The sequence below is a fragment of the Lissotriton helveticus genome, chromosome 11 (genome assembly GCF_964261635.1).
Source record: "Lissotriton helveticus chromosome 11, aLisHel1.1, whole genome shotgun sequence".
NCBI classification, from domain to species: Eukaryota; Metazoa; Chordata; class Amphibia; order Caudata; family Salamandridae; genus Lissotriton; species Lissotriton helveticus.
The window spans coordinates 546,187,602-546,207,150 of NC_136072.1; the positions used below are offsets into that span (position 1 = coordinate 546,187,602).

General features: G+C 46.1%; 1 protein-coding gene across 1 annotated transcript in view; it reads left to right on the forward strand.

Moving 5' to 3' along the window:
• The window catches only part of PEBP4 (phosphatidylethanolamine binding protein 4), a 2,262,838-nt gene that overhangs the window by 2,051,303 nt on the left and 191,986 nt on the right, over nt 1-19,549 (forward strand). Inside the window, exon 6 of the mRNA XM_078665387.1 lies at nt 2,491-2,607. Coding sequence (XP_078521513.1) covers nt 2,491-2,607 — 117 coding nt within the window. The remainder of the gene's footprint in view (nt 1-2,490; nt 2,608-19,549) is intronic.

Here is a 19,549-nt window from a genome sequence, read left to right on the forward strand (position 1 = left end):
ACCCAGGCATCGAAAATTTCTGAGGTTCGAAGTGGCCATTACCAATTCAAAGTGCTTCCAATCGGTTTAAAATCTGCTTCCAGGGTTTTCACCAAATGCATGGCCCCGATAGAAGCTTTCCTAAGACGTTCCAGTCACCCGGTATTTTCCAACCTGGACGACTGGTTAATAAAAGGTCCGACTTTTCATGCGGCAAAAATTTCAACAGAAGCTCTCTGAATCTCTTTCCGTCTTAGGGATTCAGCTCAATCTGGAAAATGTGTCCTTCATTTCTTCCAAATCTCTGACTTTTCTGGGGGCATGCCTCAAATCCAGGGTTTGTGGGTCCTCATCAGGATGGACAATACTATCACCATGTTCTACCTTCAAAAGCAAGGTGGCACAAGATCTCGAGCAATTTCCCTTCAAGCTCGACAGATTTGGGAGTGGCTTCTTGCCATACACATCTCTTTGCGGGTGGAACACGTGCCAAGAGTCCACAAGGAATGGGCCGAATCTCTCAGCACTGGGAACACTGGGTGTGAGATTTGTCAGTCAACAAGGTCTGGAATAAAATATAACCTTTTTTTCAGAATTCTTGTTTTTTCTAACTAATATTACACATGAAATGAGTTGAAAACCATACTAAACAATGAACATTTGGCATGAGGCACTTTTAGAGTCTGCCTCTATAATACACCTCTTAAGTTATCCACAGTCTGTGTGGGAAGATGTGGCCTTCTGGTCAAATAACGGGTGTAAACCGTGGCCTTCACCTCTAGGGACTTTTTTTGCTTTCTTAAATTCTTTTAATTAACAGTAACCCTGGGCGTAGGACTACGCTCGCGGATCGTGTGTAGTTTGCGCTACTACGCAAATTGCACGTAGCACAGTGCAAAAACGCAGAGCAGGCATTTTTTGCTTGCCCGTGGTCCTCAACGTCAAGTTGCCGACCGTGAGTGAGCAAAATCAACATCCCGGCAAGACTTTTTCCTCGTTCGCGATCAAGAACATCAAGTTGCCGAGCAAGGAAAAGAACGTGGGGAGGTCAGGTTTCTCATTGCGAGTGGGCGCGTATGCTCGCGATGAGAAACTATCAGTCCGCATTGAGAAAGCTGCCGCTCGAGTACAGATCTACTCGAGCGGCAGAAAATGACCACTTGCACTGTGCAAGATGCCGTTTGCAATGATTGCACAGTGCGCACAAGCATACGGCACTGTGCAATCAGTGCGAACAGAATTTTCCCTACCGCACTACGCAGTTCACGTAGCTTGCGTAGTGCACTTCGCATAGCTAAATCTTAGCGCTACTACGCAAACTATGTCCAGGGTTACTTAACACACAGCCAGGGGTTCCCTCCAAAGAATTACTCTAACTAGCTATTCCTTTATATGCTTAGTCTGTGGGCCACTTGTTTTATAGGCCATGTTTTTCTTGCATAAAAAGCATGATTGCTAAAGTTCTAAACAGAAAAGACAGCGACTCAGGTGGAATATCCATCAGTGCCACTGCATTGTTTTTGGTGCATATGCATACTTTGTACAGCATATTATCAACCCCCACTCCACAAAACATAACCTAGTATAGAAAGAGTTTATAGGTTGTTTCACAAGAAAACTGTGCTGTCTCTGGTGTGTAAAAAACGAGAATATCACTTGAGCTGGATAATGACATTTTCTCCATTAGTTGTGGAATTCAATCAAAGAATTGATTTTATGGTTGTTATTTCTTTTAAAATAATTGTTCTACTTAGGCTTTTCTTAGGGGTTTGTTTGTGTGACTTTTGGTTCTTTTTATACTTTGCATTTTTTCTTTTATAAAATATGAAGTGGTGTTGTTTTATATAGTAAAAAAGAACTGGCACCCTAAATTTAAAAAAACATTTTTTAAACAGGATGCACTGGGGCTTCAATTATCCCCTTTTTAGGTCTAGCCTACCAAACACTGCATGATGTCTGGTTGCAAAAGATTATTGTGGACTTAGAAAGAATCTACAGGGGCTTACAGCCCCCCAATTCCTTACCATTGGTTGGCTTTATTATCACTCTCATTTGCTTGAGTCTTATACAATGCATTTCCTTTTCTCAACGTGTCCATCTTGTATTTATCCCTCCTCTAGAGCATAGATAGAGTATCTTCTTTACTATATCTCTGATTGGCTAGTTTCTATCCTTTCCCTGCTCACTTTCAGGGAATTTTAATTAAAATCTTTAGTTAAGCAATCCATTAGAGTGCATGTGCTTTCCAGCTCTCTACTTCTCTCCCATGTGTGCTCCCCCAAATTAACTGAAAACTTAGTTGGTTTCACACATAAGCAATTAGAAAACTTTGATTTCTCATTACCTACCACATCTAAATGAGACCCTTAGTAGTGTGTATGGCTACTTAGTCGCTGCTGCTTGATATTAGCTCGCTCACACATTAGGGGCATAACTTCTTCTGCAATTTAGGTGATATGGGCCTTACCAGAACATGTCTAACCTGTTCCATCTCTTATCAATTCTTTCTAGAATACCAACGCCCCCACCCTCCACATGGTGCCGGGTATCACCGCTACCAGTTCTTCTTGTACGAGCAGCCGGTGGGAGAAGATATCAGCATGACTGACAGAGAACGGGGACACTACGGTGAGAACCATGTGTGGGTAACATTTGTAATTTGAAGTTGTTATCGCTCCCCTCCGCAGAACTCTATTCCACTCCCTTGTGAATATAGTTATCTTCTTGAGAAAGCCTAAATCTCTGACAGACTAAACAGAAACACATACCTCTTCGCAGATGCAACATTCAAAACTCTGACCCTGAGTTCTGAGAGGGATCCTCCTGAAGGACTAATCAGTGGAATCGTTAAAAAAACACAAGTTTTGGCAAAGTCAATAGGTCACGCTTATGCAAAACCTAATGGCTTTGTCAATGTTTTTTAGCCATGTTGCACAGCAGTACAGCCGTTGTGCAACATGGCTGAAAGTAAATAATGTGAGAAGGTGTGGCTTTATGGCTAGAGAGGTCAACCTCGAAGCTGGGGAACTGGATTAGAGTCTCGGCAGGGACGCTCAACATCCTGTGATTCTGGGCAAAACACTTAATTTCCCCATGCCCAACAAAAGGAATTTGTCCATATATAACACAACTGGTGCTCATGTAAAACGCTATTCGGGTTGTGTTTGCGCTATATAAAACATCCCCCCCAAAAAGTTACAAAGTTAAAAACAAAGTGCTGTGATGCAGCCAGCGGTGACTGCATCATAGCACTTTGTTTTTAATTGTCAGCCATGTTGCTGTGCAACATGGCTGAAAGTTGAAAAAAACAGTGTGACAGGAGCGTTGCTACGTCATCGCACTTTTAAAAAATACGTTTCAGCCATGTTGAAAACAGATGCTGTACAACATGGCAGAACGTTAAAAACTGGGGTGGTTGCGAGGTGAAAGAAGCACCATGCACGAGGGGGAGTGGCAGACAGGAAGTAGAAATGATACCTCTATCACATATCCTTCGGGATCAAGTTCGCGCTATATAAAACTTTATAAATAAATAAATAAAATAAAATTATAAATAAATGCAAGCAGTGGACAGGCACTAATTAAGTTGAATCAATCTGTGCTGGGACTCTGCTCCTCAGAAAAGGAATGGGCATGATGCTTGGCCTGCTCAGGCCAATTAGGAAAAGACACACAATTAGGAGACAGCATAGAAGAGTGACCATGAAGCCAACGAATGGTAAGCAATCGGCGGCCTCCAAACCTTTAATTGTAAATAATACCTCTCGCAAATGAGCCTGAATGCAGCACATGCACTGTCACAAGCTTGATCTAAAAGCAAATTTAATAGTGGCTGCGTGTGTTGTATCTGTTTTGTTTGAAAATAAAAGCATTTGTTTCTTCAGCCTATACTGTACCACCTTGACGAAAGCCTGCCCTACTTTTCTGGCAGGGCATGAGCAATGGAAGTGTTCACTACCACTACACAGTGTCACCTTAAGGATTTTGGGGGCTCTGGACAAGAAATAATTTGGGGACCCCTGTTTGGAACAACTTTGAATTTTATTACTCATTTTTTGCTAATTCAAGCCCTGTGTTGCCCAACTATATTGAATTACGTGTTAAAATGTAAGGTATAAAAATACACAAGAGTAAGCTAGAGAGAAAGATTGCTTTCACGGGGATACACTTGGAATGTGGGGGCCCTGCGCAATTGCCCAGGCCTTAAAATGTTCTTGCCACTAGCTTTGTGTGTATATGTGAGATTGCACTGGTTCCTCTCATGGAGTCTGATACACAAGGAGAGGGACGGGAGCTAAGAAAAGAGGTCCAGTACCCGTGCTCCCAAGGTAATACGTCTTAATCACTAGAGAGTAACTGTTCCTATGAGTAAGTGCTAGTCCATCGGCAGCGTACAGTTTAGTTGAAGAGCAACAGTATGAGAACAGTCCCGGGCACACGTAGTGGGGATAACACAATGTTATGGAAGTCTTGTACAAATAACAATTGCCATGGTCGATACCAGTATGAAGTTAAAAGGTTATTTAATGAGGCAACGACCGTATTGAAATAAACAACCCGCCAACACGTGTTTCGTCACTAGGAATGGTCCTGTGACTCTTCAGGGCTGTATCGTGTGTAGTGGAGTATCGAGAGCAGACCCCTTCTAACCGGTGATAACTCCAACCCGGTCTGGGGTGTACGGCGGAGTCTATGTAGTGGAGAGAAGATGAGACAGTATTCTGAGTTGTATTAGGCACGGTGTATGCGCCGCCTCAAGTGGAGATGCGGGTTGGTGGTACAGACCGCGGGCGTGTGCTGGGCTGGATGCCGTGAAAACGATGAGAGGTGCTGAGGCAGGTGCGCCCGACGTCGGGTGGATGCGAGTGCTCCCAGGAGCTGAGTAAACGTATGTCCGTGTCTGCTTGAGGGGATGGTTTGTTCGCCAGAACACGGCAGGTGGCGAGGAGCATGAGAGGGGAGTGGCTGTGGCGATCCACGAGGCGAAACATACAGGAAGGCGGGTGCGCCTGACGAGTAGTAGGAAGGCGTGCGGGAGACAATGGAGCCGTCTGGGAGCCGTGGGTCGGCTCGGTGAAGAGCAAGAGTAGTTGACAAAACGCCTATCTTCATCATTAAGTAAAGGTTGGATGCAGGGAAAATCCTCCAATTTGGAGAGTAGCACTCACACACTCATTAAGGTGTCATGCTTCATCGTTGGGCGTTATGCTCCTCGAGGGCTCTTTGACAGAGATCTTTTTAGAGGAACGCCGCAGTGGTGTGTTTGGAGTGTGCACATGTTAAAAATAAATTAACGATACCCTAGGTAATGTTTATTCTTGAGTCCGTTCGATATATAATTAAAAACAGAAAAACAAGGAACTCATATACCATTCTTTTAGTGAGGAGGGTTCGTTCGTTATTGCAAATTGGGTGAGTAGTGATATAGGTTAATAGTCAGGTCGACATGCTTCACTCCTTATAAGGCAAATAATGTCACAGGTTTGGGGGGCATGGCCAACAGCATGCCGAGCTAGATGTGTAGCTCGTGAGCTCCCGGCCGGCCGATATCAAATCCGACACAAAACTCATCCACGAAGCACTAAATCACAAAGAAAGTGTGGAGGAATACCTGGAGGCTGTCTGGTGAGGTAGACGGCGGCCCCGACGACCTTAGGGCCAGAGAAACGGGGGTTTAGCCGGCGGCGGTGGAGAACCTCGAGGAGGCAAAATGGCGGCCACGCTTTGAAAAGGGTGTCCGAGGAGCGATGTCCGGTGGGTTGCAGCACTGACCCTTGCACCCGGCCAGGAACCAGTCGGCGCCACAGTGAGATCGGCGAAACGTGGGCCGGCTCAGAGGATCGGAGACCCGCGGTCGGGTGAGGCGCCGGAGCCCGGTGACAACTGTACCAACAGGGCGGACAAGCCAGGCACCCAGCTTCGGCAACCCCGAAGATACTAGCGGTGCTCGGCGGGGGTCACGGAGTCAGACTGCAGCAGGAGAAGTGAGTGGGCGCCCACCGGGGGTAAATTACGCTCGACGGTGCGAGACCCAAGACAGGCTGACCCCTGCAGCAGACACCGGCATCGGGGACACCTTCACCAAGATGGCGGCGGGACTCAGACGGGAAACAACAGGCTGTGAGACTCTGCAGTGAGCCCGTGAAAGGTGATGAGACTCCGCGACGGGGGGAGAGGTCGGCGCTAGCCCCCATCGTTAGCAGATCCATACAGCAATCCCGACGGCAGGTGTGGGGCAATCCCGCCGATCTCACCCGCCGCACCACTATAGCGGTAGCGGGGCTCCGCTGCTGAGGGGGCGCCCATCGAGGGAGGGCTGGCCAGCTGGCCCATAACCCACCCCAGGGAGCAGTAACCTGCCGAGGCTGGAGCGGAGGCGACGCACCGCCGGCCCATGCCCCATTGACCATCACAACGGCCCGCCGGCCGGGCGGAACACGGCGAAACATTGAGGCAGTGACTTGGCGACATCCACATACGTGTCTGCTGCGGTGGAGGAGCGGACAGTCCTACTAAAGGGGAGAGACGGTGGGGGAACCCCGCAGCTGAAGGAGGAAGGTGCGGCACGCAAACAAGCTGCGGGAGGCACCCGGGTGAGCCCCAGACACGGCAATGTAAGTGGGCATAGACGCCCCCTCCCCCCCCCTAGCGGCACAGGAGGCAGGAACCGAGGCAATAACGGGTGGGCTCACATACAGGCAACTGCCACTGTGGTGGGGTGAATGACCCGGTAGCGGAATATCAACGACGGGGGAGAGTGGATGGACATCATACGAGGAAACAGAGCCCGCATGAACTAGGTCACTGAAATAAAATGCACGTGGTGCTCCCCCCGGACACAGACCGCACATAGCGAGCGGCGGTAGTAATCCATCGACATCCGGAGACACGTGGTGGAGGAGTCCGGCCAGATTCGATGTTGCACACCAGTGGCAGACGGAGCTGAGGCACTACGGCGCCAGCCCCCCGCATCACACACCGCAATATTGAGAGAGGAGTGTGGGGTGAATGCTGGAGCTGGAACCTGGTGGACATACCCAGTGACCGGTGAGACCGGGCAGAGGACCTCCACGACTGCTCTGCCAGGGAGGGACACGCACGGCCAAGGTCAGACATAGACCCACGTCGACCATCATGGGGAAAAAGGACCCGCCGCCCAAACCGCTGCAAAAATGCCCCATGGACAATTTTGCAGCACCATGAAAGGCCAGGGGGAACCAGGACACGTCGGCGGATGGCCACATAGACACGGGGGCACTGCTCGCAGCAATCCAAGCTTCAAGAACAGATATTCAAGAATCACGGGCGGCACTGGAAGTGAAAATCGGAGAGGTGGGATCTGAGGTCACACTCCTGCGCCAGGATTTCAGGAACCTCTCAGCCAGAGTAACGGAGACAGAATCGCGAATTGGGGAGGCAGAGGACTCGATTACAACGATTCGGAAAGACATGGCAGAACTCCAAGCGTCACACAGGCAGCTGCTGTGGAAGGTCGATGATGCCGAAAATAGGGCGCGTCGCAACAACCTGCGATTCGTAGGTTTCCGGGAAGGAATTGAAGGGAATAACATGGCGGCGTTCCTGCACACGTGGCTCAAAGAGACTTTCCCGGAGGCACACTTCTCAGCATGCTTTGTAATAGAAAGAGCTCACCGAGCACTGCTGGCGAAACCCCCGGAGGGTGCGAGACCTAGGCCTGTGATAGCACGTTTCCTCAACTTCGCTGATAGGGACTTGATTCTACGCGAAGCACGGAAACTCTGAGTCATAAGGCTAGAGAACACGCACATCATGATCTTCCCAGACTATAGCCAGGAGGTGCAGAAGCAGAGACGGTCCTTCGATTCAGTGAAAACCAAGCTCAGATCTATGAACATTACCTACATGCTGCTCTTCCCGGCGAAACTTAAAGTTATATACAAGGAGAAGGCTATTTTCTTCAACCACCCGGACGAGGCATGGCAATGGCTCGAAGAGAGACCGATACTCAACGGCAGGGAAGCTGCGAGGCGAGAGGAAACGGACAGAACTGTACGAGAAGAGACACAATGGAATCTCCCAAAACCACAAAGGCAAAAAGCAAGGAGGATGCGCTCTCGTGCCTCAGGAACCCCCTATCGAGCGAGCTCAGCGACGGGAAGTAGGAGGGGGAGGTCGGAGTCGCCAGGAGCCTCCGGTATGGCGGACCCGCTACTACAGGGTGCACACAAACAGGCCTGCTCGGAAGGGGATGGTGTGGATGAGGCCGAATCTAGAGACTCGGAAGCGGAGGTCGATGTAAGAGACACGCATCAGAGCTCCATCCACCCATTAGTGACTGTGATACGAGACATGGAACAGGACAACTCTGACAAATATAGTGGGTCAGAAACGGCTACACAAGACTCCCACTCTTGAATGCTGCTGGAGTGGGCTAGTATGCGAAAAACTCCTAGGCAGTCAAAAAAACTTTCAATAAAATAAACAAGTAAGAGAACCCAAGTCAAGGACAATTGCAAAAGCTGTAGGGGTGATCTAAATTCATCAATTTTTAATGGAAACACATATATGTTTAATGTAAACAATAACACAAACACAATTCAATAATAAAATGACTAAATAACACAATGCTAAAAATTCACAACCAAGGAATTACATTAAAAACAATTACAAATTCAATTTATAAAAGGAACACCAATCCTGAAGGTGTCCAGCTGAAAAGACAAAACAGTACTCGACGCGCGTTTCGGCGACTTAACGCCTTCTTCAGGAGCCACAAGGCATTCTAAAAATAATAATACAAAAACATGACATGAGACACGGTACATTTTACATTCTTACATGTGTTAATAACAAAATCAGCAATTGCATATTTCAATTAACTTTAAAAAAGACCGTTCCATCATAACAACTAATACAGTGCCTTGGAGCGAAGGTGATCTCAGAAAAACTTTGTTTACTTTCTGTTCACTGATTGATGCATATCGGCTAGTAGTGCGAGAGTACAACACATGTATTGTTAATTAGGCAATAAATAATTACAGGGCACATTTTTGCCTAACACATGTTCGATGGATTCAAGCTATTAACTATAATAATGATACATTCAACAACTTACTTCATGCAGACCAGGGATTTGTTCGGTCAATGCTCAACCGTAAAGTTCTATGAGGACCAGTGGGTCTAAATGGGGTGAAAAATACGTGGGGGAGAGGGGGGAAAAAATTTGTTATAATCCCAATGTTCCCGAAGATAGGAGAACAGTGAATGAATTGAGCACAAGCGATGGCATATAAGCGGCCAAGAGCATTTATTGGATTTTAATCACATAATTAACGTGGCCAAGGATCGATCTCTAAAATAAAAAGGATCCACATCGATAGGGAATACAAGGGCTAAAAAACAGTGATTTACATTGCATGTTAATACCTGATATAAGTATGCGAAGATTACAATCCTAAATGGGGTATGCTGTCAGGTAGAGGTTCATATAAATATCCAAAACGAACAACGAATCTGTGAAAGGTGAAAAAAGTCCGTTTTATTCTCTATCCTATGGACGTGTCGGAATTGGTAGGACACACAAAAAGATAAGATGAGAAATAAAGGGGAGGTTTACAAGGTGATTCCATATACCTGCAAAGTGATGTCTGAGTGCCTGGATGTTTCTTATAGGGTGCAGCCGAAGGCAATAGTCACGACGTGCTGCCCAAGGCGAAAAAGAACCTGAAATCAGGTATAGATACATTACTGAATGTCTATCTCAGTGACACCATTGGGCATAGTTCAATTGTAAACAGGCACAGATTCAGTGCGTCTGGTGATGCAAAATTGCAAATAACGTAAAGAATAAACAACAGATAACAACTGATAACAAACGAATCAGAGACACATTGAGCTAAAAATTTAAGAAAAATTTAAGAGAAAAGAGACAGTGGGCGCTTAGGTGCAAGCGTACACGATGTGCAAGTCTCTCTGTTAATACAATATTTATGAAGACGATGTTTGTGGACAATATTAATAATCACTACCTCAGCAATGGAATTGCGCTGTTCCAATAAGGTAATATCAATTAAAATTGGTCGGGGTCGGCGACGGGGTGTCGGACCTGCAAGAAATAAAGATTAAACTATCAATATATGCACCCTTCGCTGCTAGAGTCTGCTGGCTAACATTGTAAGACTCGTGCAAACCTACAAGGAACGTCTCACAAATAGAGATGGCGGTAAGGCGGGCAATTCTCACCTAGCACAGGCAGGATATGCCCAAAAGCTGCCCACTCGGTAACGCAATTAATGCGACTGTCCAAGTGTGGAGTGAGATCCAATTGGAGGGGATACACAAGGAGGATGAGCTTATAAAGATGCCAGGAGCCGTTGCGGGATATCAAACCTACAAAATACAAATGAACTGTCAATAGGTGTACCGTGAAGTGCACCATTAAACTGTGGATGTATACTATCCAATGAAGCATCGGCAATGCAAAGCTATAGACAAACTCTCTCGATTAGCGGTGGCGGAAAGGGGAGCAGTTCTCACCTGGTGTCGGCAGGATGTGCCCAATGTATGCGCACTCCGAGAATCGGTAGTGCGGCTGTCCGGGTGTCGGGTAATGATCAACCGACACTCGGATGGCAGTTTGTTTAAATATCAAACCTCACCTGGAGACTAATGAATAGGTGGAGCTTACAGCAAAAAAAGTTTAGGAGGGAGGATGACGGACATAGATGAAAGACTCCGTCCACCCTGTAGTTGTTTGCCCATACTCGAATTAGAACAGAAAAAACGAAAAATGCATTCAATTCACAATATGCATTTTAAGAAGGAGCCTATATTAAATATCGTGTACCCCAATAGATACAAGGGATCGAGTGTGGATCGATCCGATATAAGGAGAATCTCTCGAGGGGAGGCGCTGGCTTCACTGTGGGCAAAATGAAGGAAAGGAAAAACGGACTAGATTAAAACGTTACCGAAAATGTTAAACGGGATGAATATTCTACTTAAATAAACACTTCCATTACTGTGACTTAAAATACAAGTGAGCCCATGGAGTAAGTGGCAAAGAGACTATACAACGCAATTACTGGAAGAAAATTAATTATAAACAGGGAATATGCCGATTGGTTAATCAATAAGTATAATGGCCCAATATAGTTAATATCAGAAAGGGTAACAATAGGGAGTCACCAAAATCGTGGACCATAAATTTATCATAATGATGTGAACCATATTTACAGTAGAAACCAATGCTTACAATTACACAGTGATGTAAGGGCTGACATGGAATCACATAAATTCATATAGCACCTAAGTCAAATGATGGCATTCTCCCATGGGATTTCAGAGTTCAATCCCTTTTTGAAGGTGCCCAGAGAGAAGATCCAAAAGACTTCACGTTTCTTACGTGCTTTGGTGCCACCTAAGTTGTCCGCAAGTCTGATTTTTTCGATGATACACCATTTGAAGTCATTCGGGGTGTGATTTTTTTCTTCGAAATGTTTGACCAGGGGTGCTGTGAGTTTATGCGTTCGAATCGCTGAACGATGTTCGGTCAGTCTTACCTGAATCGGTCTTGATGTTTCGCCAACATAACCGAGTTTGGCAAGGACATATGATAAAATAAATGCAATTGGCCGTCTTACAATTCCACATGTCTCTAGCCTCAAAATGACATCCGTTGTGCTCAAAAGAATCACCTTGTAAAATACTAGAGCAAGACTTACAGGAAGAGCATTTGACCGTACCTCTCACTGGAAAATTATTTCCAATTGACCTTTGAACAAATTCGGAGGTGGAACCATTCGATTTAAACCGCGAATGCACAATCAGATCTTTTAAATTTTTGTTGCGTTTGTAAGCAAACAGTGGTTTTTCAAATTTAAAATGTGAAGTAGGATTAGAATTCAAAATATGCCAGTTTTTATTCACAATATGTTTGACAGTATTATCTAATGTTGAATGTTTGGTCACACAGACTAGTTGATTCTTGGGTTTGGGGACCTTTTTTCTAAGTAGAGCATCTCGATCGTAAAATCTGGCTCGTTTAAAGGAATCTCGCACTAGCCTGTGGGGGTATCCTCTATTTAAGAACTTTTGGCGCATAATATTGGCTTGAATGTCAAAATCAGCAAGGTTGGTACAGTTCCTTCTCACTGAGAAGGAACTGTACCAACCTTGCTGATTCCACCTCCGAATTTGTTCAAAGGTCAATTGGAAATAATTTCCCAGTGAGAGGTACGGTCAAATGCTCTTCCTGTAAGTCTTGCTCTAGTATTTTACAAGGTGATTCTTTTGAGCACAACGGATGTCATTTTGAGGCTAGAGACATGTGGAATTGTAAGACGGCCAATTGCATTTATTTTATCATATGTCCTTGCCAACTCGGTTATGTTGGCGAAACATCAAGACCGATTCAGGTAAGACTGACCGAACATCGTTCAGCGATTCGAACGCATAAACTCACAGCACCCCTGGTCAAACATTTCGAAGAAAAAAATCACACCCCAAATGACTTCAAATGGTGTATCATCGAAAAAATCAGACTTGCGGACAACTTAGGTGGCACCAAAGCACGTAAGAAACGTGAAGTCTTTTGGATCTTCTCTCTGGGCACCTTCAAAAAGGGATTGAACTCTAAAATCCCATGGGAGAATGCCATCATTTGACTTAGGTACTATATGAATTTATGTGATTCCATGTCAGCCCTTACATTACTGTGTAATTGTAAGCATTGGTTTCTACTGTAAATATGGTTCACATCATTATGATAAATTTATGGTCCACGATTTTGGTGACTCCCTATTGTTACCCTTTCTGATATTAACTATATTGGGCCATTATACTTATTGATTAACCAATCGGCATATTCCCTGTTTATAATTAATTTTCTTCCAGTAATTGCGTTGTATAGTCTCTTTGCCACTTACTCCATGGGCTCACTTGTATTTTAAGTCACAGTAATGGAAGTGTTTATTTAAGTAGACTATTCATCCCGTTTAACATTTTCGGTAACGTTTTAATCTAGTCCGTTTTTCCTTTCCTTCATTTTGCCCACAGTGAAGCCAGCGCCTCCCCTCGAGAGATTCTCCTTATATCGGATCGATCCACACTCGATCCCTTGCATCTATTGGGGTACACGATATTTAATATAGGCTCCTTCTTAAAATGCATATTGTGAATTTAATGCATTTTTCGTTTTTTCTGTTCTAATTCGAGTATGGGCAAACAACTACAGGGTGGACGGAGTCTTTCATCTATGTCCGTCATCCTCCCTCCTAAACTTTTTTTGCTGTAAGCTCCACCTATTCATTAGTCTCCAGGTGAGGTTTGATATTTAAACAAACTGCCATCCGAGTGTCGGTTGATCATTACCCGACACCCGGACAGCCGCACTACCGATTCTCGGAGTGCGCATACATTGGGCACATCCTGCCGACACCAGGTGAGAACTGCTCCCCTTTCCGCCACCGCTAATCGAGAGAGTTTGTCTATAGCTTTGCATTGCCGATGCTTCATTGGATAGTATACATCCACAGTTTAATGGTGCACTTCACGGTACACCTATTGACAGTTCATTTGTATTTTGTAGGTTTGATATCCCGCAACGGCTCCTGGCATCTTTATAAGCTCATCCTCCTTGTGTATCCCCTCCAATTGGATCTCACTCCACACTTGGACAGTCGCATTAATTGCGTTACCGAGTGGGCAGCTTTTGGGCATATCCTGCCTGTGCTAGGTGAGAATTGCCCGCCTTACCGCCATCTCTATTTGTGAGACGTTCCTTGTAGGTTTGCACGAGTCTTACAATGTTAGCCAGCAGACTCTAGCAGCGAAGGGTGCATATATTGATAGTTTAATCTTTATTTCTTACAGGTCCGACACCCCGTCGCCGACCCCGACCAATTTTAATTGATTTTACCTTATTGGAACAGCGCAATTCCATTGCTGAGGTAGTGATTATTAATATTGTCCACAAACATCGTCTTCATAAATATTGTATTAACAGAGAGACTTGCACATCGTGTACGCTTGCACCTAAGCGCCCACTGTCTCTTTTCTCTTAAATTTTTCTTAAATTTTTAGCTCAATGTGTCTCTGATTCGTTTGTTATCAGTTGTTATCTGTTGTTTATTCTTTACGTTATTTGCAATTTTGCATCACCAGACGCACTGAATCTGTGCCTGTTTACAATTGAACTATGCCCAATGGTGTCACTGAGATAGACATTCAGTAATGTATCTATACCTGATTTCAGGTTCTTTTTCGCCTTGGGCAACACGTCGTGACTATTGCCTTCGGCTGCACCCTATAAGAAACATCCAGGCACTCAGACATCACTTTGCAGGTATATGGAATCACCTTGTAAACCTCCCCTTTATTTCGTATCTTATCTTTTTGTGTGTCCTACCAATTCCGACACGTCCATAGGATAGAGAATAAAACGGACTTTTTTCCACCTTTCACAGATTCGTTGTTCGTTTTGGATATTTATATGAACCTCTACCTGACAGCATACCCCATTTAGGATTGTAATCTTCGCATACTTATATCAGGTATTAACATGCAATGTAAATCACTGTTTTTTAGCCCTTGTATTCCCTATCGATGTGGATCCTTTTTATTTTAGAGATCGATCCTTGGCCACGTTAATTATGTGATTAAAATCCAATAAATGCTCTTGGCCGCTTATATGCCATCGCTTGTGCTCAATTCATTCACTGTTCTCCTATCTTCGGGAACATTGGGATTATAACAAATTTTTCCCCCCCTCTCCCCCACGTATTTTTCACCCCATTTAGACCCACTGGTCCTCATAGAACTTTACGGTTGAGCATTGACCGAACAAATCCCTGGTCTGCATGAAGTAAGTTGTTGAATGTATCATTATTATAGTTAATAGCTTGAATCCATCGAACATGTGTTAGGCAAAAATGTGCCCTGTAATTATTTATTGCCTAATTAACGATACATGTGTTGTACTCTCGCACTACTAGCCGATATGCATCAATCAGTGAACAGAAAGTAAACAAAGTTTTTCTGAGATCACCTTCGCTCCAAGGCACTGTATTAGTTGTTATGATGGAACGGTCTTTTTTAAAGTTAATTGAAATATGCAATTGCTGATTTTGTTATTAACACATGTAAGAATGTAAAATGTACCGTGTCTCATGTCATGTTTTTGTATTATTATTTTTAGAATGCCTTGTGGCTCCTGAAGAAGGCGTTAAGTCGCCGAAACGCGCGTCGGGTACTGTTTTGTCTTTTCAGCTGGACACCTTCAGGATTGGTGTTCCTTTTATAAATTGAATTTGTAATTGTTTTTAATGTAATTCCTTGGTTGTGAATTTTTAGCATTGTGTTATTTAGTCATTTTATTATTGAATTGTGTTTGTGTTATTGTTTACATTAAACATATATGTGTTTCCATTAAAAATTGATGAATTTAGATCACCCCTACAGCTTTTGCAATTGTCCTTGACTTGGGTTCTCTTACTTGTTTATTTTATTGAAAGTTTTTTTGACTGCCTAGGAGTTTTTCGCATACAGGTTGTTTACCCTGCCCTAGGAGTCTAATAGAGCATTACCCAGGGGGTCCTTGTTAATCACAACGCTGGAGTGGGCTAGATCAGACGTCGGCCGGAGCACACGATAGCACACAAGTTGTCACTACCCCCTGTTTTTTGTTTTCCTTTACCACTGTCTTCCTATTCTTTTTTGGGGAAGTTGTTCTCAGTTTAAAATTTTCTTCAAGTTTCAATATAACTAAATAGTGGGCAGGTGTGGACGGGCGACAGACCGACTCCTACTGAAAGCTCGGTCCTCAGAGGGGATGAGTCTGGATGGGGAAGGAGGTGGGGAGGGGGGGGGGGATCGCGGGGGGGAGCAGTTACACAAGTTGGGGTTGGGAGGGGGCGGGGGGGAAGACAGCCACAATCAGAGGGATTGCAGTACAGCCGCTGGCGTCCAGCATAGACTCGAACAGAACATGAACACCGCACCACACCGTGGCAGGTACACTGACGACACCGCTACAAGACGGCAGGGGGGTATCGATCCTCACATGGAATGTGAATGGCCTGGGCTCGAGGATAAAGAGGGGACTAGTAAATGACTATATTAAGAGAGTGGCGCCGGACTTTGCCCTCGTGCAGGAGACACACCTCAGGGACGAAAAATGTAACTTCATAGCTAGAGGGAGGTATGCGGTCCTAGCCCATGCGGGGTACACCCAAGGCTCAAGAGGAGCTGCTATACTGGTAAACAAAGCATTCCCATTCAAAACAACACGTACTTGGAGCGACCCACAAGGGACATATGCAGGAGTACAGGGACTATGGCGGGGGCAAAGATACACAGTACTCTCAGTCTACGCCCCACCGAAACTACAGGCACGCACATATACGGCGATAGCTACGATCCTCATGAACACTGCAGACACACTACAAATAGTGGGAGGCGACTTTAATGCCGTTATGTCGGCAGAGCTAGACCGCACGGGGACAACAGGTAGGGGAGGGGCGGAGACGACACTATCACAACACGTGGCCAACCTGGGTCTCACAGACGTATGGAGATGGCGACACCCCACGCATAAGGATTACTCCTTTTACTCCGGGGCACATAGAGTGTTCTCGAGACTGGACTATATTTTCATGGCCAGGCAATATCTCACCACTGGGGACGAGGCGGAGTATAAGGCACGGGGGATCTCGGACCACTCTCCGTTATACGCTAAGGTGGGGGCAGACAGAGGTGGGACAGGCTCAGAATGGCGACTGGCAGCCTGGGATCTCCAGAAGCCAGAAATGATAAGAGGACTCAGGGCGGACGTTAAAGTATACGTAGCAGAAAATGAAGGCACGGTTGGTTCTGGAGTGACCTTTTGGGAGGCCATGAAAGCGGTTCTGAGAGACAGGGCACAGAGTAGGCTGCGGGAGGACCGTAGGAAACAGCAGGCAGTGATAGTGGGACTGGAGGCCGAAATACTACATTTAGAGGGAGAATACCAGACACACAAGGAAGACGGTACTCTACGGCTTTTGCTAGACAAGCAACGGGAATATAGGGAAATAGCCTCGAACGAGGCGCGGACGCAATCGCTAGCCACCCTGCATCGGCTCTATGACGTGGGCGACAAATCAGGCAAGCTCCTAGCGTGGCTGAGTAGGAAGGAGAGGGCAGACAGATGGGTGGAACAGATTAGGCGGACAGATGACGTCATGGTGTGCACCGAACAAGAGATAGCCGAGACCTTTGCGGCACACTATGAAGGATTTTATGCTGCGAGAGACCTCGGGACGGTTGAGGACGCACTGCACTATATGGAGGGAGTAGATCTGCCGGCTCTAGCCACTGAATCCAGTTCGGCTCTGGAGACAGATATCTCGCTAGACGAGATCTCCGAGGCCATCATTAAGCTCAAAACGGGGAAAACGCCGGGACCCAATGGATTCCCCGCGCAATTTTTTAAACGTACAGCAGATTTGTTGACGCGCCACCTGAAAGCCCTCTACACTGAATCATATCAGGAGGGACGACTCCCACCCGACCTCGCTTTGGCCACCATTGTACCGATTCACAAACAGGGCAAACCCACTGACGACTGTGCTTCGTATCGCCCCATTTCACTCCTTAACTTTGAGGTGAAGATCTTGGCTACAATATTGGCGACGCGCCTGAGGTCGGTGATCCCAGATCTCATCCACACAGACCAGTCAGGTTTCCTGCCAGACAGAGCAACTAAACTAAATTTGAGACGCACACACAATTGGTTGCAGGAAGTCAGAGACAGAAAGGAACCCCACTGGTTTCTATCCTTAGACGCAGAAAAAGCGTTCGACGCTGTACATTGGCTATTCCTTTTGGCAACACTGCAACGGTTCGGCCTTGGCCCAAAATTTCAGGGGTGGATAGAGTTAATGTATACAGCTCCGACAGCACGTGTTCGAGTCAATGGCAGACTGTCCAGAGAATTTCAGGTGTCCAGAGGCACGAGACAGGGATGCCCATTGTCCCCCTTACTATTCACGCTCACAATCGAGGTCCGGGCCGCCAAGATTAGACAAAACCCCGAAATCCACGGCTTCTTTGGGGAAACGTCCGGGGAAACACAGGAGAAAATATCGTTGTATGCAGATGACGTGCTGCTATACATAACGGAACCAGAGGTTTCGGTCCCGGAGTTATTCAGGGAACCAGAGGGCTTTGGCGCAAGAGCGGGTCATACTATCAATTGGAACAAATCTATACTCTATGACCCACAAGGAGCTGATAGGTGGGGGATCCTACCTGACCAACTGCTCACCACCACTGAGGGGTTTCAATACCTGGGGGTATATGTTACATTAGACAAGGCGCTCTCGTTCCACAGAAATGTAGAGCGGGTCATGACTGAGGCGGTGGAGGACATGAATAGATGGAGACAACTGCCGCTCACCCTGTTAGGAAGGGCCGCAATGTACAAAATGATTACCCTTCCCAAGTTCCTCTATGCCCTCCAAAACGAATACTACCCGCTCCCGGCCGCCACGCTACCCAAAGTCCAGGCAGACCTACGTTCCTTTCTGTGGCTGGGGAAACAACCACGTATTGCACTTCAGACGCTCCAGCGGCACCAGTACAGTGGGGGGGATTTCCCTGCCTAATCTAGAAGCGTACTACTGGGCGGAGCACCTGACGCCAATAAACGAGTGGATCCATGCCCCGGCCGACCACCCGACTTACGCACTGGAACGGCAGAAGCTGTCACCCCACAGCGTATATCACTATCTCTACGGGGGTAAGATACGGAGATCGCTTCTACCGGCAACATTGCTCACACTACAGGCGTGGACGCGAGCGACAAAACGTATGGGGTGGGATAAGAGACCAACTAGACAGACGCCGCTATGGCAATGCCATTGGCTGACTGAACTTAAAAAGCTGAAAGGTTTCCAGAGATGGGATAACATAGGTATTTCACATATTGGCGATGTCATATATAGGGGGGAATTGAAGTCGTTCGACAGGTTACAAATGGAATACGGACTACACCACTCGCAACTTTTCAAACATACACAATTGACTCATGCATGGAGGGCCCAAAACATCACACCCACAGATTTGCCAGAATACGCTCCACTGGAAGGTAGGCTCCTGCAGGAACAGATAACACATCAGGCGGTCTCGCTCACATACAAGACACTCACCAACAATATGCTGGGGGACTTAACGAAACTTAGAAGAGTATGGGAGGCGGAGGTAGGCGAGATGGAGGACTTGGATTGGGAGATGGTCTTGATGCACCCGCGCGAGGTAGCGATTAAGTCACGGTTGAGGCTCATTCAGCTGAACGTGCTACACAGGACATACTTTGATAGAGTACGTCTCCTCAAAACAGGGAAAATAACAGACCCCCGGTGTCTCAGATGTCAACAACACCCAGGTGACTTTTATCACACAATATGGTCGTGCGATAAAATATGCATATACTGGACACACATTTTCACGGAGCTGGGGGAAGTCCTGGGGATAGAAATAGAGCGCGAACCGAAACTGGCATTGTTAGGCATGACTAACGAAATAGACTTACCACGCAACCAACTTATAT